The following is a 19,817-nucleotide window of genomic DNA, read 5'->3' on the forward strand; positions in this document are numbered from 1 at the left end:
CAGTACTCAATATGTGAGGCATGGTCTCACCCAAGCTTGCAGCAGTGTACAGCTGTGTCAAGCCTCTGGTTGGGTTACCTTTATTTCTTGATGGCCTCTGCAATTGATCTACATTCATCTTAAGGCATTCAATTGCTCAAGCAGGGCTACCAGGCAGTGCAGACAAAGCATCACATTCTGTCTGCAAGATCATCCTTCATCCCCTTTTGCCTTCCTTAGCAAACTCAACCAGTGTGCATGCACAGACATGGGTAAATACTCTGTACATTGATCAGCAGAAGCTGCAGCTGAAAGCAGCTCTTCTGCACCCCTCCAAGCACAAAGCAAGTGGACTGGGAAGCAGCCTCAACCCTGAGATGCCAAGTGACTAAGGCAGGATTGATAGGCATGTGAGATTTCTGCCACCAGCATGGTCTGACTGCAGGTCTGAGTCAAATCTCCTCCTGTGCTGCAGCTTCTTATCTGAAATACAAGGAAATGATTTCTACAAACATGGACTTTTCCTACCATTAATGTGAAATTAAAATGAAAGAGCTTTCCATTCCTCTGCCAGTGCTGTGTGGAAGACATCTCGATGGCATAGACAGCACAGACACATAATGAAGCACAAATAGTTGGCCTGCAGTCCAGTTCTTTAATTTTAAACACAGCAAATTATCCACTGTGGCTGCCAGATGGTTTAGTACCATCTTCTACAGCTGCCTGGAAGAGAAACTGAATTAATTTCCATAAAACTGAGAACCTTTCTGCTACTTAAAAGTGTGCTGAATTGCAAACTGCCCACTACGAGAATTTTCTGCTAGCGAGTAGAGTGGAGTGGAGTGGAGTGGAGTGGAGTGGAGTGGAGTGGAGTGGAGTGGAACGGAATGGAATGGAACGGAATGGAGTGGAATAGAATGGAATGGAATGGAATGGAATGGAATGGAATGGAATGGAATGGAATGGAATGGAATAGAATAGAATAGAATAGAATAGACCAGACCAGACCAGACCAGACCAGGTTGGAAAATACCTTCGAGATCATCCAGTCCAACCTATAATCTAACACCATCTAATCAACTAAACCATGGCACCAAGGATGCCATCCAGTCTCCTCTTAAACACCTCCAGTGATGGTGACTCCACCACCTCCCTGGGCAGCACATTCCAATGGCCAATCACTCTTTCTATGAAGAACTTCTTCCTCCCCAGGCAACCTGTTCCAGTGTCTCACCACCCTCACTGTAAAGAATTTTTTTCTAATATCCAGTCTAAATCTACCCTCCTCAAGTTTCAATCTATTCCCTCTCCCTCTTTCTCTGAGGTTTGTTGCAGGGAGGTGGTGGAGTCACCATCACTGGAGGTGTTTAGGAAGAGACAGGATGGGGTGCTTGGTGCCATGGTTTAGTTGATTAGATGGTGTTGGGTGATAGGTTGGACTTGATGATCTCAGAGGTCTTTTCCAACCTGGTCTGGTCTATTCTAATCTATTCTATTCTATTCTATTCTATTCTATTCTATTCTATTCTATTCTATTCTATTCTATTCTGTTCTGTTCCGTTCCATTCCGTTCCGTTCCATTTTCCAGGCTCATGCAAACAGTATTTGCTCTCAGGCACAGTTCTCATACCTCACTGTGAGGTGCTCTTCAAGGATGAGGTCTGGTTTAGTTAAGTAAATAGAGCCCCTGAAATATTTTTCTCCTTTTTTGTCTGCTATTTCAAAGAACTTGGTAAAACCTTCCTGCTTGCTGTTGCATACTGATCAAGGGATGTTTAAGGAGTGAGATTTTGTTTTCCTGTCTTCCTGGGATCTTGTACCAATTCAGTGGATTTTGTATCCTCTGTGAAGCTTTGGAACCGATTAGAGCCTTTCCAAAAATGTCCCCTTGTGAACTCAGAAGAAATCTTTCCATGAAATTAAACCTTCAAACAGCTTTAGAACCCCAAACACGTCCTCATCCCCCACACACAGCCCCTTGGTTTATTTTCAAGTTTTAATTGCAAGTCTGAATCCAATTTCTCAGAGCTCCCAGTTCAAGTGTTTTAACAGTGAATGCTGATGTGCTGATGTATTACACGAGTGAAATGCTTTAAAAACACACACACACAAAAAAAAAACCACCCAGAAATCTGTTATACATCAGAAAACTTGTCTGGAAACAGTGATCTTTAACTTTCTAAACTCTCCCAGATTTCCTCTGCCTCTATTTTAATTGCATGTGCTAACTAAGCACGTTCATTCATCTCATAGAAGCAGCAAGGTTGTGCCTTTCTACTCAGGGAGTGCAATTTCTTAGTGAAGAGTGAAGTATCTAACATCAGTTGTTCAGGCTGAAATACTGAGGAATATTCTTTCTCAATACTTAGTGGGGGAAAAAAAAAACCCACCACCTACAAAAAAATCCCCCAAATGTTCATAGAATCATGGAATAGAATCATGGAATCTATAATAAAGTTGGAAAAGACCTCAGAGATCATCAAGTCCAATCTGTCACCCAACACCTCATGACATCTAAACCCTCCTAGTGCCATGTCCAATCCCTTTTTGTACACCTCCAGTGGTGGTGACTCCACCACCTCCCTGGGCAGCACATTCCAATGGCTAACAACTCTTTCTGTGAAGGACTTTCTGCTCACCTCCAGCCTAAACCTCCCCTGGTGCAGCTTGAGACTGTGTCCTCTTGTTCTGGTGCTGCTTGCCTGGGAGAAGAGACCAACCCCCACCTGGCTACAACCTCCCTTCAGGTAGTTGTAGAGAGCAAGAAGGTCTCCCCTGAGCCTCCTCTTCTCCAGGCTAAGCAACCCCAACTCCCTCAGCCTCTCCTCACAGGGCTGTGCTCCAGACCCCTCCCCAGCCTCGTTGCCCTTCTCTGGACACATAGCAATAATAACAACAACAACATAGGAGGAAGAATTGTAGGTTCATTGCCATCTAATCACCTTCTCAGTATAGGCTGTCACACCTCTCTCTGATTTTTGCTCTTCCTGTAGCAGATTTTGTAGCCTGATTTTTGCTCTTTTATTAATGGCTATCAGTAGAACCCTGCTTTGCCCCTGGATGCATGATGACATTGGTAGCAGACAGCTTCCTGCACAGGTTTTGTCACTTAGAACAGATCCAGGACATACCACAATAAGAAGCCACTAATTTTCAGGTTTATTACTGTGTATTGAGTTGCATTTTATCACATGCAAGGGCACCAAGACGGGCAAATGAAAAGAGAAAAGGTCCTCATGAGGATGCACTAAGCCAGTGTGTGTGGTGGGGGTGGAAATTAAAAGGTGAGAAGATGTAAATAGAAACTGTATGGGAAACAGTAATTTCCATGCATGTTTTTCATGGTAAATGTGCAAATTAGAAATCAACTGGGTTTGTCTGTGTTTCACTCAGACATCCATCCAAGAGAGGACCTTCCAAATATCAATTTTCCCCCTCCCCCCAGTTCATTTATTCAGCCTGGCCCCAGCTGGATAAAGATAAGCCAATTAATCAGTCTTTGCATCAAGTCTGGTAGATAAAAATAGCCATACTTGTCTAGCCAGGTCAAAAATACTTCTGATACACTCTCCTGCCTCTGGCAATAGCTAGCAGCATGTGCCCAGGGAATGGGTACCCCTCAGTCATCCTCTCTGCTTCCAGCAGCTGTGGCCACTCGCGTGAGTTCAATCAGCAAGTTTAAGGAGCTTCCCTCTAGGAAACTGTCTTCTTTTATTATATATGGGTTTTTAACTATTGATTACTTTTAGCCTGTCAACCACTTGTGCTGATCAGTACAACTACAAAGATGGTTAGGGGACTGGAACATCTCTTTTATGAGGAGGGGATGAGAGACTTGGGGTTTTCAGTCTGGAAAAGAGCAGAGTGGGGTGGGAGGGATCTCATCAATGCTGCTCAATACTTCAAGAGTGGATGTCAGGAGGATGGGACCTGTCTTTCTTTCAGTGGTGCCCATGACAGGACAAGGGGTAATGGGCACAAACTTGAACACAAAAGCTCCATTTCAACATGAGGAGGGACTTGTTTACTTTGAAGGTTGTGGAGCAGTTGAACAGGCTGCCCAGAGAGGTTGTGTAGCCTCCATTTATGGTTACATTCCAAACACGCCTGGACACCATCCTGTGCAACCTTCTCTAGGTGAACCTTTCCTGGCTGGGGGGTTGGACTGGATGATCTCCAGAAGTCCCTTCCAATGCCTACCATTCCATGATGCTGTGATTTGGACCATGGTATATACAAAAGTCATAAAAGTAAAAAATCAGTTGCTACAGGGAAGCTGCACAAAAGGAACCCAAATGTTCAAATGGGCCTGAAGCTTAGAACCTTGTGAATTATGAAAACAATGATTTAGAAGCTACTCTCAAAGTAATTGCTTGTCAAACATTCATCCAGTTTAGATAGCTTTGGCATCACACATGTCAATGCAAGATCACAGGGTGTTAGGGATTGGAAGGGAGCCCTGGAGATCTTTGAGTCCAACACCCCTAGTGCAGGTTGCACAGGAACACATTCAGATGGGTCTGGAAAATCTCCAGAGAAGGAGACTCCACAGCCTCTCTGGGGAGCCTGGTCAAGTGCTCTGTGACCCCTACAGTAAAGTTCTTCCCCGTGATGAGGTGGAACTTCCTGTGCTGTAGTTTACATCCATTGCCTCTTGTCCTGTCACAGAGCACAGGTGAGAAGAGGCTGTCCCTTCCTTCTTGATAGCCCTCATATATTTATACATTTATTTGATCCCCTTTCAGTCTTGTCTTCTCCACATTAAACAGCCCCAGGCCTCTCAGCCTCTCCTCACAGGGCATGTGCTCCAGTCCCTTAATCCTCCTTGTAGCCCTCCATTGGACTTGAGGACTCAAGTAGATCTCTGTCTCTCTTGGACTGGGGGGCCCTAAACTGGTCTCTTCTCTCTAGTATTGTGTGCTAGAACAAGAGAAAATGGCTTGAAATTGTGCCAGGAAAATACTTCTTTCCTGTCAAGAGTGGAGAGGCATTGGAACAGGCTGCCCAGGGAGGTGGTGTAGTTACAGTCCCGGGAGGTGTTCAAGAAATGCGTGGCCATGACACTTTGGGGCACGGCTTAATGGCCATGGTGGCGTTAGGTAAACGGTTGGCTTGATGATCTTGGAGGTTTTATCCAACCAAAACAATTCTGTGATTCTGAGAAAGGCTGCTGAGGCTCTGGAACCTGACTGTGCAGAGACAGTAATCAGCTGATAAAACCATGATGCGCTCAAACTGGGCGCCAGTAATCTTGCTAGGGTGCTATATTTACTTAGTCTATATTGGTAGTGACCTGTAAGAGGTTTAAAGTGCCTCTTAGAGGCAGAGTTGGTGTTTGAGTGATCATTGCTGGGGAGCAAGAATGAACCCTTGGATGAATAAATGCTGAAAAAGGTTAACTTGGTATGTTCGATGCCATGGGGGCTGCTGGATCCGCAGACGACATCAACGCCATGGAAATTCACCACTGGTACACAAAGTTTATGAAGGAGTGCCCATCTGGACAACTTTGCCTGCATGAATTTAAACACGTCCTGGATCTACATGGACTGACTCCAGAAGCTAACAACTATGTTGAGCAAGTATTTTATACATTTGACATGAATAAGGTAAGAACTCATTCTGAGCTTGCTGGCTTGCTTACGGCTGTTTCACCTGCTGCACTCAGTGTGATGCCTCAGAGGGATTCTAGTGCTGACTGTTCAGAGGGAATGGAAATGATTCAGAGTGTAATGCAAACAATTCCCAGGACATTTTGTCATTTGGAAGATGGCATACAGGCAACCTGATGCTTGTTGAATAACTTCTCATCTTTGAAACTCAGGTTGTTGTCATAATGTTCAGTGCCTGTTCAGAACTTGAAGTTCTATTTGTGTAACACTTCTTGACAAATCATTTTTTACAGCAGCAAGGGTTTGGCTGGATCCATAGGGATTAATGCTTTAGGAATATGCAACACAGACACAATATGACCACCTTCTGTTGCTGGATTAATACTGAGCACCTTCTGTGGCTTAGTTTGGGATCAGTCACTCCCTCTTTTCCAGAGGCACATTAGCCTGCTTTTGATCTATCATCCCAATTTTTGCTGGTTACCATCCTAGGTCATCCCAAAGGCACTGACTGAGCAGCAGCAGTTGTATTGCTGTCTTACTTTCTTCCACTCCAGCAGCTGCAGTTGCATTGCTGTCTTACCTTCTTCCAATCCAGCAGCTGCAGTTGCATTGCTGTCTTACCTTCTTCCAATCCAGCAGCTGCAGTTGCATTGCTGTCTTACCTTCTTCCAGTTCAGCAGCTGCAGTTGCATTGCTGTCTTACCTTCCAGTTCAGCAGCTGCAGTTGCATTGCTGTCTTACCTTCCAGTTCAGCAGCTGCAGTTGCATTGCTGTCTTACCTTCTTCCAGTTCAGCAGCTGCAGTTGCATTGCTGTCTTACCTTCTTCCAGTTCAGCAGCTGCAGTTGCATTGCTGTCTTACCTTCTTCCAGTTCAGCAGCTGCAGCTGCATTGCTGTCTTACCTTCTTCCAGTTCAGTGGTTAGGCACGTTCTCTCTAGCCAGGAGAGCCATCCAGAAGTCTGCACCTTGTTATTTGCTCCTGAAATCAAAGTCAGATATTCTGTCAAATGCTGTAAAAGAAGTGGAGAGACATCTATGACTCCTACAAAAGTGCTTATTCTGGGCTGAAGTAAGGTTTAGACTGAACTGCCAATACTATATAATCAAAATCTATTTCCTAGAATAGACAGGCCATCATCATGGTATAAAACCTAACCTGAAAAGCAAACAAAAACCAAAAAGAACCCAAACAAAACCCTCTCAATAAACAAAACCCCCAAACAAAACCCTATCAAGCCCAGCACATTGAGCACTGGCTGTCTCTCCCCACATCATTGATCTCTAGGAATTCAGAGATGCTATGAAAGCTTCACGACATGAATCACTTCAGTGGCAAGTTAAAACTGCTCCCCGTTGTAGCCAGAGCTACTCCAGAGAGCTTCAGTTCCAGAAATGGCCTTGCCACTCCTTAATATGAAATGGATTGTATTTTGTGTCAGAAAGTGGTGAGAATACAATGGACTTTGTGCGTGTTTTCACATCCAAGCTTTAGTTGCCTGTATTGGGCCCAGCAGAATAAGGATTCTCAGTCTGTAGTCTCTTGTCACACTAATCCCCACACCCCATTCCTCACTTCCCCTGGCCCCACCCAGCTCAGTTTGCTCTTTTGGTATTAAGTATTTCTCTTCCTGACATAGCCTTGAAGGACTTGTCCTATAAACCCATGCCCAACACACGCTTTTTTCTTCTACCCAGCTAGTTACCAGACGGTTAAATATGCAGGAATTCGATGAAGTAGAATGACCTACCTCAATAAATGTGCTCATTCCAGCCTATGAAATCTGGCAGAAATTCTCAGCTGCCTGTGTTCTGTGCAGTCAATGAATTGATACCTTGTGGTCCCCAGGAAAGTTTTACCAGTGCTGACTTCCTTGAGTTGGGCAACATCTGAGCTCATCCAAGAGCTTTTGTCAGTTTAGCTTTCATGTGGAATGCAAAGCACCCATGACACCTGTGATGGGTTAAAGTTTTCCCCCAGCGTTAACTTTGCCAGACCAACATAGAATAGAATAGAATAGAATAGAATAGAATAGAATAGAATAGAATAGAATAGAATAGAATAGAATAGAATAGAATAGGACCAGGTTGGAAAAGACCTTTGAGATCATCGAGTCCAACCTATCACCCAGCACCATCTAATCAACTAAACTATGGCACCAAGTGCCTCATCCAGTCTTTTCCTAAACACCTCCAGGGATGGTGACTCCACCACCTCCCTGGGCAGCACATTCCAATGGCCAGCTGAGGGTAAGGAGAGGGAAGAACAAAGGGAGGTTGTAGCCAGGTGGGGGTTGGTCTCTTCTCCAAGGCAACCAGCACCAGAACGAGAGGACACAGTCTCAAACTGTGCCAGGGGAAGTTCTTCCCAGAAAGCGTAATCGGCCATTGGGATGTGCTGCCCAGGGAGGTGGTGGAGTCACCGGCCCTGGAGGTGTTCAAGAGGGCATTGGATGTGGCACTTGAAGCCATGGTTTAGTTAGTCATGAGGTATTGGGTGACAGGTTGGACTTGATGATCTCTGAGGTCTTTTCCAACCTTATTGATTCTGTGATTCTATGAAACTACCCTTCAAATAGTCCTGTGCCAACAGCAATGCCTTGCAGTGGGCAGACAGTGGAGAACCTGCCACTATAATTGGTATTGATCAATATATTTGAAAATATGTGTTGGACTCAGCAAAAGGCTGTGGCTGCAGCAGGCAGAGAGCAGGATAAATCAGATGCAGCCAGGGTAGGATTGCCCTTCACCATCTTTCTCCACTAACCTTTCTCTACTAGTTGTAGTCTTTGTAATACTGAATGTAACTAAAATTAGCCATTTTGTTCACTTCTTTAAATTCCTTATGCTAATGAGAATGTGCCATGGTTTAGTTGATTAGATGGGTTGGACTCAATGACCTCCAGAGGTCCCTTCCAATCCCTACTATTCGGTGGTCTGATAACTGTTAAGACCTATGCTTTAAACCTGTCAACTTATACAAACATCACAGTTTAACTGCTGCATAGTCCTATCCATCAGTCTCTGATCCACTTCTCTTGTTTCCCCACAACTTCCCAGTCAGCTGGCATATTCCAATGGCATTTCTAAGCATAGACATTTAAGCTAGCAGTTCCTAAAGTCTTCACAAAAGTTGGCAGCTGAGCAGTAGGAACACCCCCAGAATGAATGCTCCACTTCTGCAGAACTCGGCTTTTATTCATCGTGTAAGGCAACAGCTGGCTGGCCAAAGAACCAGGCACTTGTCTCCTTTGCCTGGTGAGGATAAAGGATGGAACTGGGGTACCAGAGTATGGAGATTCAGGGCACAAAAAACTCAGCCTGTACAAATTGAGGCTTTAGTTTTACTGTTCCCAGAAGACCTCGCTCAATTAATGTTCCAAACGATGTTCCAATGTTTTATCCATTTGGAAGCCTTCCCCCCATTTTAATGAAATTAAACAATGATTATGGCCTTTATGGCTTCATAAAACCCACTATAAAAATACTTATGCTAGGCTTATAACACTCATTGTTTAATCATGAGCTCCTACTAAAGATCTGCTATTCATTCCTTGTTCTGCAAGGTGTTGTAACCGTCCCCCATTAGGTACTGCAATGTGAGGCATGGATTTTATTGTGCATTATCTTAATGGAGATATTGCAGGAAAAGTAATTCAGAAAGCAGGACAGGAGTGGCATATCTAGAATATTGTCTGATATGCATCCTTTTGCAGCTGGAAATAACATAAAGAATGCAGCATCTGCTCCCAGATAAAAGGTTGGCAAGTTTTCCTCCTTGTGCAATCTATTTGTGTAATTTACTGGCTGGGAAGACTTAAACAGCGATGAGAGGGAATGGATGGAAGCTGAAAAACAGGAGAGTTTGAGTGGATCTCAGAAAGAAGTTCTTTTCAATGAGGGTGCTGAGGTACTGGAACAGGTTGCCAGGGAGGTCACAGATGCCCCTCCCCTGCAGGTGTTCAAGACCAGGCTGGATGAGGCCTTGAGCAACCTGCTCTAGTGGAAGATGTCCCTGCCCATGGGTGTTGGAACTTAATGATCTTTAACTTTCTTTTCCAAGCCAAACCATTCTATGAATCTATGATTATATGAACCTAGAGAAATGAAACACATCAGCTATGGCAACTTGCTGTGGTTGGAGATGTCCCTGCTCACTTCAGGAAGAATGCACAAGATGACCTTTGAGGTTCTCTTCCAACTCGATGGATTCTGTGATCCTGTGAATGTTTTTCATACATAATAATAGGGGCAAAATACATTTTTTATTAAATAGTGACAGTATAAATACCTAGTGACATTTCAACAGTACATCTACATGATTGAAATCACGCCAGAGGAGGTATAGATTTCCTGCCAGAGTGGTCAGGCACTGGAAGAGGCTGCCCAGGGAGGTGGTGGAGTCACCGTCCCTGGAGGTGTTGAAGAAATGTGTGGACCTGGCACGTTGGGATATAGTTTAATGGCCACGGTAGTCCTGGGCTGACAGTTGGGCTCAATGATCTTAGAGGTGTCTGCCTGCCAAATCAATTCTATGATTCAGATACAGCACAGAGAACCTAGATAAGCTGTAGCTCAGTTCTAATTATATCTTGCCTGGAATAAAGTCTCAGGAGAGCCTCTCTGCAAAGCCTGTAGCAAATAAGGACCAGGACCTCCACAGCCATATGCCAGGATTTCATGAGCTTTCCCTTTGGGATTCACACCACGTCTGTTTAGTTTGATATGATGTGGATATTGATCTGTTGTAATGTATGTTTCCTGTGAAGCCATTCCATGGGGCTTCAGGCTGGATTACAGAACCCATTTACGTAAGCAGAAGCATGACTGTTGGCACAGCAGCTTGCCAAGAGTAGCACATTTGGGACTTTTATGACTTGGCACCAGCTTTCTCAGGAACAGTATTCTCAGACTACTTTTGATGACTCTGACTAGACCCACACTTCTCTAACAAGAGCCTGGCTTATGTGGAGTTTAATCAAAAGGCATGTGTTTTCTGGTCAGAAACCCAGCTCAAAACTTCTTTCTGTGCTTAGGAGAGCCAAAGGATCTTATTTCAAGATGACTCAGCTATTTGCAAGTGAGATGAGCCAAGTCTCCATGCCCTCACTTACACTTCAGAGGAATAGCAACCTGTTTGATTTGCTCAGTGGAAACCATTTCACTCTTCCTTAACAAAATTAACAGGTGATGTTGTTATGATGGCTACTATTATTTATTTATTATTATTGTTATTTAGTACTAACAATATTAACAATTACAATTTTTACAATTTTATTATCACCATTTTATAAGAGTAGTATTAATGCTTTACTGTCCTATCCCCACCTTAGAATCACAGAATCAATAAGGTTGGAAAAGACCTCAGAGATCATCAAGTCCAGCCTCTCACCCAACACCTCATGACTACTAAACCATGGCTCCAAGTGCCACATCCAATCCTCTTTTGAACACCTCCAGGGATGGTGACTCCACCACCTCCCTGGGCAGCACATTCCAATGGCCAATCTCTCTTTCTGAGAAGAACTTTCTCCTCACCTCCAGCCTAAACTTCCCCTGGGGCAGCTTGAGACTGTGTCCTCTTGTTCTGGTGCTGGGTGCCTGGGAGAAGAGACCAACCCTCACCTGGCTACAACCTCCCTTCAGGTAGTTGTAGAGAGCAATAAGGTCTCCCCTGAGCCTCCTCTTCTCCAGGCTAAGCAACCCCAGCTCCCTCAGCCCCTCCTCACAGGGCTGTGCTCCAGACCCCTCCCCAGCTTCGTTGCCCTTCTCTGGACACATTCTAGTGTCTCTGTCCTTCTTAAATTGAGGGGCCCAGAACTGGACACAGGGCTCAAGGTGTGGCCTAACCTTGGAATAACCAGAGTTTAAAGCTGAGCAGTGAGAGGATGCTAGAATTGTGTTATTGTATAAATCATAAGCCAGAAGACCCTTGATCTATTCAAAAGCCTTTCAAGAAATGCAGTAGGGAAAGTACAGTAAAACAAAACAAATAATTAAAAAACCAAAACAAAACACAAACAAACACAAAACAAAACCCCAACCAAAACCCAAACCAAAGCAAAAACCAGGACCAGCCAGGAAAAAGCTAAGTAGATAGCAGCTGCCCAGGAGAGGGAATAGATAAGTGAAATGTAAAACAATGGAAAATTAAAGCTAACAAAATTAAGGCACCAATATGAAGAGAGGGGAAGTAAATGTTCCAAGAGTGGGAGGAGGGAATAGTGTCTCATCCCTTCTTCATGCACTAATTGAAACGCTTATGGAACCAAAATGCAAGTGTGGAGAAAAAGCATTGCAGAGGTAGTTACAATCTTCATGAGTCATTCATTCCCCACCCGAACCAGAGCTGGGCAAAAGCAACAGATGGGAATCAATGTGGGGTTTGCTCAGCTGCAGGGAGAAGAAGAACAAACCCAACCCTGCCTCTCCCACTGGACCAGAAAAACACTTGGACAGGGATTTCCAGACAGAAATATCCACATCTCTTCAGCAGCATACCCTTGCTTTGCTCACCAGAGCCACTAGGAGATGCAAGTTGATCAGCATCTGCTTGGTGTGGGGAAGACTTCAGGCACCATGGGGAACACCTCCAGTCAAAACAGCCTCACCTAATTAGGGAAGACGGCTTCCTCTTTTCATTTAATGTTCACTGAGGTCTGTCTCTCTATTGGCTTTTTTTTCCCCCCTCTTCCAAAATGCTTAACTTGGTGAATTTAATTGCTGGGGAGGTGGAGGGGGAAGGGGAAAAAAGAAAAGAAAAGAAAGAAAGAAAAAGGGTGCTTTAATATTCTGTGTGGGCAGCTAGAAACAGGAAGCTGGGATTTAGAGTTGTTTAAGGATCTGCATGTAACATTATTAACTGGATAAATCCAATTTGTCTAAGCCCAAAATCCTTCACAAAAACAGACTCTGTGGTTAATTCAGAGGTCTTGCCCTTAACACAAAAGGCTCTGAGGACTTTTGAAACAAGAATTGTTACATGGTTAAATTGTTATGAAATTATTTTCTACTAATCTAAATGATTCAATTATTATTTTCTATTATTACATTATCTTATTAAATTATTCTCTCTAAGTCTAAACAAATGGAGTTTTCCCTCTCTTTCCTCCCTCCCCCAGATCATCAGCATGCTGAATTTCCAGGATTCCTTTTGTTTTTGTTTCTCCCAGATGGAGCCCAAACATTTAATTGGCTTCTCAGATTTTCCCTGGGTTGAGAGGATTCTTTCCCTTCCTTTCTAACATCACCACTTAAAAGTAACCGTTTAACAGTCATTGCCCTGCTACTCTTACCTTAGTCAGAGGTGATCAGTCCCATCTGCAGTTTCCTGATGCCCACACCGCAAGGTGCAGCCCAGGCTTCAGGGGAGAATGCTGGGGAGGGACTTTTTACAAGGGCAATAGCTTTGTGCTGGAAGAGGGGAGATATAGACTGGGTATCAGGAAGAAATTCTTGACAGTGAGGGTGATGAGACTCTGGAGGAGGTCATGGATGCCCCCCACCCTGGTTGGATGGGGCCTTGAGCAACGTGATCTAGGGGGAAGTGTCCATGCCCATGGCAGAGGGGTTGGAAGAAGATCTTTAAGATCCCTTCCACCCCAAACCAGCTGATGGATCTATGAAAATCAGTGAATTTGCAATAACTTCCAAAAAAACCCATATTCCAGCCTCATCTGCCTGACAGAGGAGGTTCCAGCTCTTTTGTGTCTAGACTAGACTAGAATAGAATTAATCAGGTTGGAAAAGACCTTTGAGATCATCAAGTCCAACCTATCACCCAACACCATCTAATCAACTAAACCATGGCACCAAGTGCCTCATCCAGTCTCCTCTTGAACACCTCCAGTGATGGTGACTCCACCACCTCCCTGGGCAGCACATTCCAATGGCAAATCTCTCTTTCTGTGAAGCCTTGATGAAAATAACAGCTTCAGGAGTAAGCCCTCATCGTGTTTAGTCTTTAACACAGATTCACAGTCATCTATCACTGTGCTCCACTCATAACCTCCGTGCCAGGAATAATGAAGCAGTGGGACAAACAGGAACTGGACACCACTGGCTTCTGTGGATGTAGTTTTAAATGGTCACTGTCTTCTGTTTCAGTTTTAAAACCATATACATAGAATCATTAAGGATGGAAAAGACCTCTACCGTCACCCAGGCCCTCCAACCCAAGGAGTTCATCAGTAAAAATGGAGTAGCAAGAAAATCAGGAATGTGACTGAACTCACAAAGCTGTCCCAGGGCCTCATCAGTGGTTTCAGGGATAGAACAAAGAAGCAATTGTGTATCTTCAGAGGTCCCTGCCAAACACTTCCATTCTATGATTCTATGACATATCCCCACACACTTTTCTGTGCATGCCAGAGCTGCCTGAGTGAGCAAGAATTTGGTGAGTCTTCTGAGGCAGAGAGATTAGAGGTTATGTTCTATTAAAAACTTGTCTCATTGGGGTAAAAACTTTCTGGTTTATGAAGGAGACTTAACCCTTAAAAGCAAGCTACCATTCTGGTAAAGATACAGAAGGAAAAGCTATCTTGGTCCTCCTCCTTTGAACATGGACACAAGGAGGACCAAGCAGAATTTAGAACCCTCATTGAAATATTTACAAAGTTTAGGGTAAGCCATGGTGAAAAGGTAGTTTTCCTCCACAAAGAAATGGAATTGTCTCTCCCTCCTGTTCAGAAAATTTACCCTTTGAGGGCTGTCATAGAAATTACAGAATCATGGAATAATTAAGTTTGGAAGAGACCTCTGAGGTCATTGAGTCCCACCATTACCCTAACACCACCACAGCCATTAAAGCATGTCATAAAGTGCCATGTCTACATGCTTGTTGAACACCTCCACAAATCATGACTTCATATTTACTTCTTTTAAGTTCTTTGTTTCAGGACTGTCATTTCCAGTGCCAGTACACAGCCTCATTGCTGCTTGTTTGTATCTTTCTCTTAATTCCCAACATATCTCACAGCCTCCTGGTATCCCTAACCTAGATTTCAATTGATATTTTATCTTAATATTTAGCATCAGTTCAGGTTGCTACAAGTAGCTCATTTGGAGTGGCTCCATTGGGCTTCTAAACTCATCTCCATACCAATTGTTCAAGTGTACTTTCAAGAGTCCACAGGAGGCTATGAAGATATCAGAGGGCTGAAGCACCTCCATTATAGGCACAGACAGCAGGAGTTGGGAATATTCAGACTGGAGAAGAGAAGGCTCCAGGCAGACCTTAGAGGAGCCTTCTAGTGCCTGGAGGGAGAGGACAAGGGGCAATGGCTTTGAGCTGGAAGAGGGGAGATTTAGGCTGGATATTAGGAAGAAATTCTTCACAGTGAGGGTGGTGAGACACTGGAACAGGCTGCCCAGGGAGGTATTCAAGGCCAAGCCGGATAAGACCTTGAGCAACCTGGTCTAGTGGGAAGTGTCCCTGCCCATGGCAGAGTGAGTGAAACTAGATGATCTTTAAGGTCTTCCAACCCAAACCATTCTATGAATCTATTAAATGGCTTTGCTCTGTTCATTTCTTCCACTCCACTTTGTCATGGATTTTCCTGGGTTTGTTTACAAAAGTGGAAATGTCTTGTTGCTGATGGCTTCTGGAGCAGAACTTCCACTCTCTCAGCACACCCTTTGTCTCTCAGTTTATTATTAAAGTGCTGAAAAACTGTGCAGTGGCTTATAAATTTTAGCTCTTTTGTGCCACATAAAACTTACCTTCCTTTTGGTCAGGTGTAAAGTCGACTGCTGCAGGCTCTGCCAGTTCCCTACCAGGGGAAAGAGATGCTGTGAGACTGAATTAGAAATCAGGTCACTTTTTCCCCAGGCATTTTGGTATCTTTTACAGGTATTTCAGTTATTTTCTTAAAACTAAGGGGGGGGTGCAAGAGCAACAAAGTTGGGGAAGGGTCTGGAGAACAGGAATTATGAGGAACATCTGAGGGAACTGGGTCTGAGGGGAGACCTCATTGCTCTCTACAACCCCCTGAAAGGAGGTTGGAGAGAGGTGGGGATTGGTCTCTTCTCCCGAGTATCAGGAGACAGAAAGAGAGGAAATGGTCTGAAATTGTGCCAGGGGAGGTTTAGGCTGGAAATTAGGAAAAACTTCTTTTCTGCAAGAGTGGTCAGGGATTGAACAGAAGGCCCAGGGAAGTGGTGGAGTCCCTGTCCCTGGACGTGAGCGAAGCAACATGTGGACATACGGATGGTCATTGTTTTAAGAATAAGACATGAGAGCTGATGAATAAAGCTCAGGATTCTTGTCAGACTGTGTGCACCCAAGAGGTTTGTCTGCTTATTTCCTTTCACCTCCCTTGTCCTCATTTCCTTTTCTCTTGCCCTCACTGCAACAGCTGGCGTTCACCTGCTGACAAGGTGACTGCAGAAGATGTGTCCTCACTTGCCCTCAGTCCCTGGGGATCACACATCAGCTCTAGGGCTCAACAATGGTCTCTGAGGGAAAGGCAACACATCAGCTACAAAGTTTACTGTATGTTCTTCGACTGCTGAACCAGTTTGGGTTAACTTTGTCAATGTCTGTATCTTCCTGTTTATCTTCTAAAGTTCACCAGCACCTGAGAAGCATTTCTACCTTGTATGCCACCTATTAAATTTGATGATGTCCTTCTAAAGAAAGCACTAGCATAACCCATTAAGAGTTACAGGAGCTCTCCAAAATTGACCTGAACCTATAAGATATTGATTATTCTGGCTGAAGTTGGGCTGGAGGAAGGTGGCTGCTTTGCACAAGGCAGTCAGCCCCTCACAGAACTGTGCCCTTTAACTCCACCATGTGATTATGCATTAAAAGGATAAGAGACTGGGAGCATCTTTTCCCCTCATCTCTAACAACCTGTAGTTTTACACTGGTATTTATAGCTCCAAATTTGTCTGTGCTATAGTAAGGCTCCTGAGCTGCTCATCTCCTTGTATAGAAGCTAAGTAATGCAGAAGTGTTACTGATATCTCACCCCCTCCCTGACCTCACTGGGGCAGAAGAAATTCAGCTCCTGAAAGCTGTAAAATAAACCAGGACAACAGCACTAACCAACAGCAAGGAAACCTGGATTTAATTCACTCACCAGCTCAAGCTGATTCCTCTTAAAGAAGTTAGTGTCAAAGATTCCTCTTATGCTCAGGTTCTGTCAAAAGCTTGAGGTGACCAAAACTCTGTGTTTTATCTGGGCACCTGTCCTGAGAGTGAAGAAGTAGGGTGCATCAAATCCAACCATCCTCTAACTCTACCAAGCCTGGTGCTACACCATATCCCTCAGCACCACATCTCTGCCTCTTTTAAACACCTCCACAGATGGGGATTCCACCACCCCCCTGGGCAGCCTGTTCCAGAGTTTGAGAAACCCTTTTAGTGAAGAAGTTTCTCCTGATGTCCAGCCTAAACCTCCTCAGTACCACATCTCTGCATCTCATGGATTGCACCCATTTTGAGTTCTCCTTGTTCTTTATTTTTCTAGTGTGTGTTTGTAGCCACTGGGAGAGTCTGGCTCCTGATGAACCCTAATTTGAGTGTGGCTCTCTTTGCTTCTGCTTTAACGACATTCCCAAATCCCATCTGGTTTAGAACTGGGCATTACAGGTAATCTCACATGAGCACAGATAGTCATTAGATAAAAATAGCAGCTTAAGCTCTAAGAGGTTTACCTTGGCCATTTAAATGCAGTATTTGTTTGAGTTCCTGGTCATGAGCAAGCCTCTGAACCTGAGGGACATAAATGTGAATGCAAACCCGAGAGACACTGCCTGCGTAAAACCATGGGTGCCAATGAATCACTGCCAGGGAACGACCCTGTCCCAGAGATGCACCATTACTACAGCAAATTCATGAGAGAATGCCCATCTGGTCAGCTTAGTCTGCATGAATTCAAGAAACTCCTGGGTCTGCAAGGGCTGGATCCACAGGGAGATGTGTACATTAAACGGGTGTTTGATATCTTTGACCTCAACCAGGTAAACCTCCTTTCCTTTCTTTCTTTAATCTCATACTGTTATGGAGTTTTCTGTGTGGTGGCTGCAGGCTCTTCTTTGTGCTGTGCTCACAAAAGTGTGGCTGGGGACAGAGCTCCCATTATGGTGCACTAGAGGTGCAGCAGTGGGAATGTGCTTTGAGGTGAGTAGGAGTGTTGTTAGTACTTTGCACAGGGCACTTTAAAAATGCCAAGCATTAGGTTCAAGAAATAACTTGCCATCTTCAGCAATAACACTGAAGATGAGGTGTAGTTTGCAGTTCACCAGCTATTATTCTGTCTTCTGCTTGGTCTGTGCCCATGGACAAGCCTATGAAGATATTGGTAGGCTCAGCTACAAGATTTGTAAGGTATTTATAACAAAATCAGACAGGAAAATATGGTCTGCACTTCGGTGATGAAGAGCAGCCCAGATGAACTGAACAGATTGTACAGAATTAGTAGATTCATAGAATGGGTTGGGTTGGAAGGGACCTTAAACATCACTTAGTTCCAACCCTCTTGAGAGTGGCAGGGACCCCTCCCACTAGACCACGCTACTCAGGGTCCCATCACAATTCTGGGTTTGTTCAGCCTTGAGAAGGCTTAGGAGAGACCTCATAACAATGTACAAGTCCATAAAGGGTGGCTATGATGAGGAGGGAGACTCCCTTTTTACAGAGTCACATGGTAAAGACAAGGGGTAATGGGGACAAGTTAATACTGGGGAGATTTGGACTGGATGCCAGAAGAAATTTTTTCACCATTTGAACTAGCAGACATTGGAATAGGCTCCCAAGGGAGGTGGGGGATTCCCCTACATTAGACACTTTCAAAGGCCAGCCTGACATGGTGCTGAGCCATCTCAGTTAAACTATATCCTTACCCTGAAAGGTTGGACTAGATGATCCTTGATGTCCCTTCCAACATGGTATTCTATGAATCCACCCTGGTTTTGAACACTTCTAGGGAGGGGGCACCCATGACCCCCATGGGAAGCCTGGTTTTAAAGCTGATCACCTTGAGCCCTCCACTCATCCCAGTGCTGAAGTCTCCAGGGCACTGCTGGTAGGCACATGCTCTACAGAATTGTGAAGCCCTCAGATTTGTGAGACCTTCTGATTTAATGCTCAAAGAGAGAAGAGTGGAATAAAAGCAGGGTTTAGAAGGACCATTTGCTCACCTTTAGTTGCTGTGGCAGTGGCCAAAGACAACTAAACCAAGATGGGAACCTTCTGCTAACTGTTGATTTTGTACCCGGTGTTTCGGAGGTCGTTGCTCTCTGTGAAGCACTCAGGTTGTCAGACAGCAAAGCAACTTCTCCCATAAGAAGCAGAGGGCAGATGACTGGAGGGACACAGTACCCTAGACAGTATGTACAGTGTGGAGGACAAAAAGGCAGGAGGAGCTGCACCAGCATTGTCAGACAGGGAGCATGGTGTCTTTTCAGTATGGCTTTTGAGATCACTATCCTGAAAGATCTCAGCTGCTCCATCTGTGTGACCAAGCCCTACCTTGCACCAGGAACTCTCTTGCTGCACCTTTCTGAATTTTAACTTAGCATTTTCTTCATCCTCATCCTCCTCAGAGGAACCAAGATCATTCAAGGCTAAAAACAGGGTACTGAGCAGGAATTCAGTCTCACAGAACTGCTCCATCTCTCACCTTGCTAACATCCCCCCTTTCAACAACAACTCCAAGACCAAAGGAAGCATTTCCACCTTCAATCTTCTCCCATGTCACTCTTCTGTAATTCTTGGAGTCACAGATACCAGCCCAGTGACTGGTGGCCTGCCTGATTACAGCAAAGTGGGTGGGTTGGAACACCAGTCATTCCACCAGAGGAGGCCATCTGTGCCTGCGTCACCACATGCCAAACAGGGACTGGGCCACTCAAATGGAGGAGATCTTTGCCTTGGCCAGCCTTCACAGCTAAGGAGTTCTCTGAGCTACACAAGCATGGCCATTGACAGAAACTGTGATCCTTGATCTCACAGAGTCGTAGAATGGTTTAGGTTGAAAGAGACCTTGAAGATCATCTAGTTCCAATCATCTAGTTCCAACCTTCTACCTTCCACTGGCCTCAGTCTCCTCTAGGAGGGTGTTCCAGTCTTCATCGAAGTTTGGGGGAGTTGGGCGGGTTGCAGATGTTTCATACCTAGGCTAGCAGCTAGCTTGGAAAATTCAGCTTTCTGTGTACTGAGAAGATGAGCTGTGGTTGCAGCATGGAGATCCCAACCTGTAGATTAGCTTCCAGCCCAC

General features: G+C 44.6%; 1 protein-coding gene across 1 annotated transcript in view; it reads left to right on the forward strand.

The window, feature by feature from the left end:
- The first annotated feature begins 5,287 nt into the window (after positions 1-5,287).
- Positions 5,288-19,817, forward strand: part of GUCA1C (guanylate cyclase activator 1C) — a 29,163-nt gene continuing 14,633 nt past the window's right edge. Inside the window, exon 1 of the mRNA XM_009896984.2 lies at positions 5,288-5,588. Within this exon, the coding sequence (XP_009895286.2) occupies positions 5,385-5,588 (204 nt within the window). The 5' untranslated portion in view covers positions 5,288-5,384. The remainder of the gene's footprint in view (positions 5,589-19,817) is intronic.

The sequence above is a fragment of the Dryobates pubescens genome, chromosome 8, assembly GCF_014839835.1.
Source record: "Dryobates pubescens isolate bDryPub1 chromosome 8, bDryPub1.pri, whole genome shotgun sequence".
In the NCBI taxonomy this organism is placed as follows: domain Eukaryota; kingdom Metazoa; phylum Chordata; class Aves; order Piciformes; family Picidae; genus Dryobates; species Dryobates pubescens.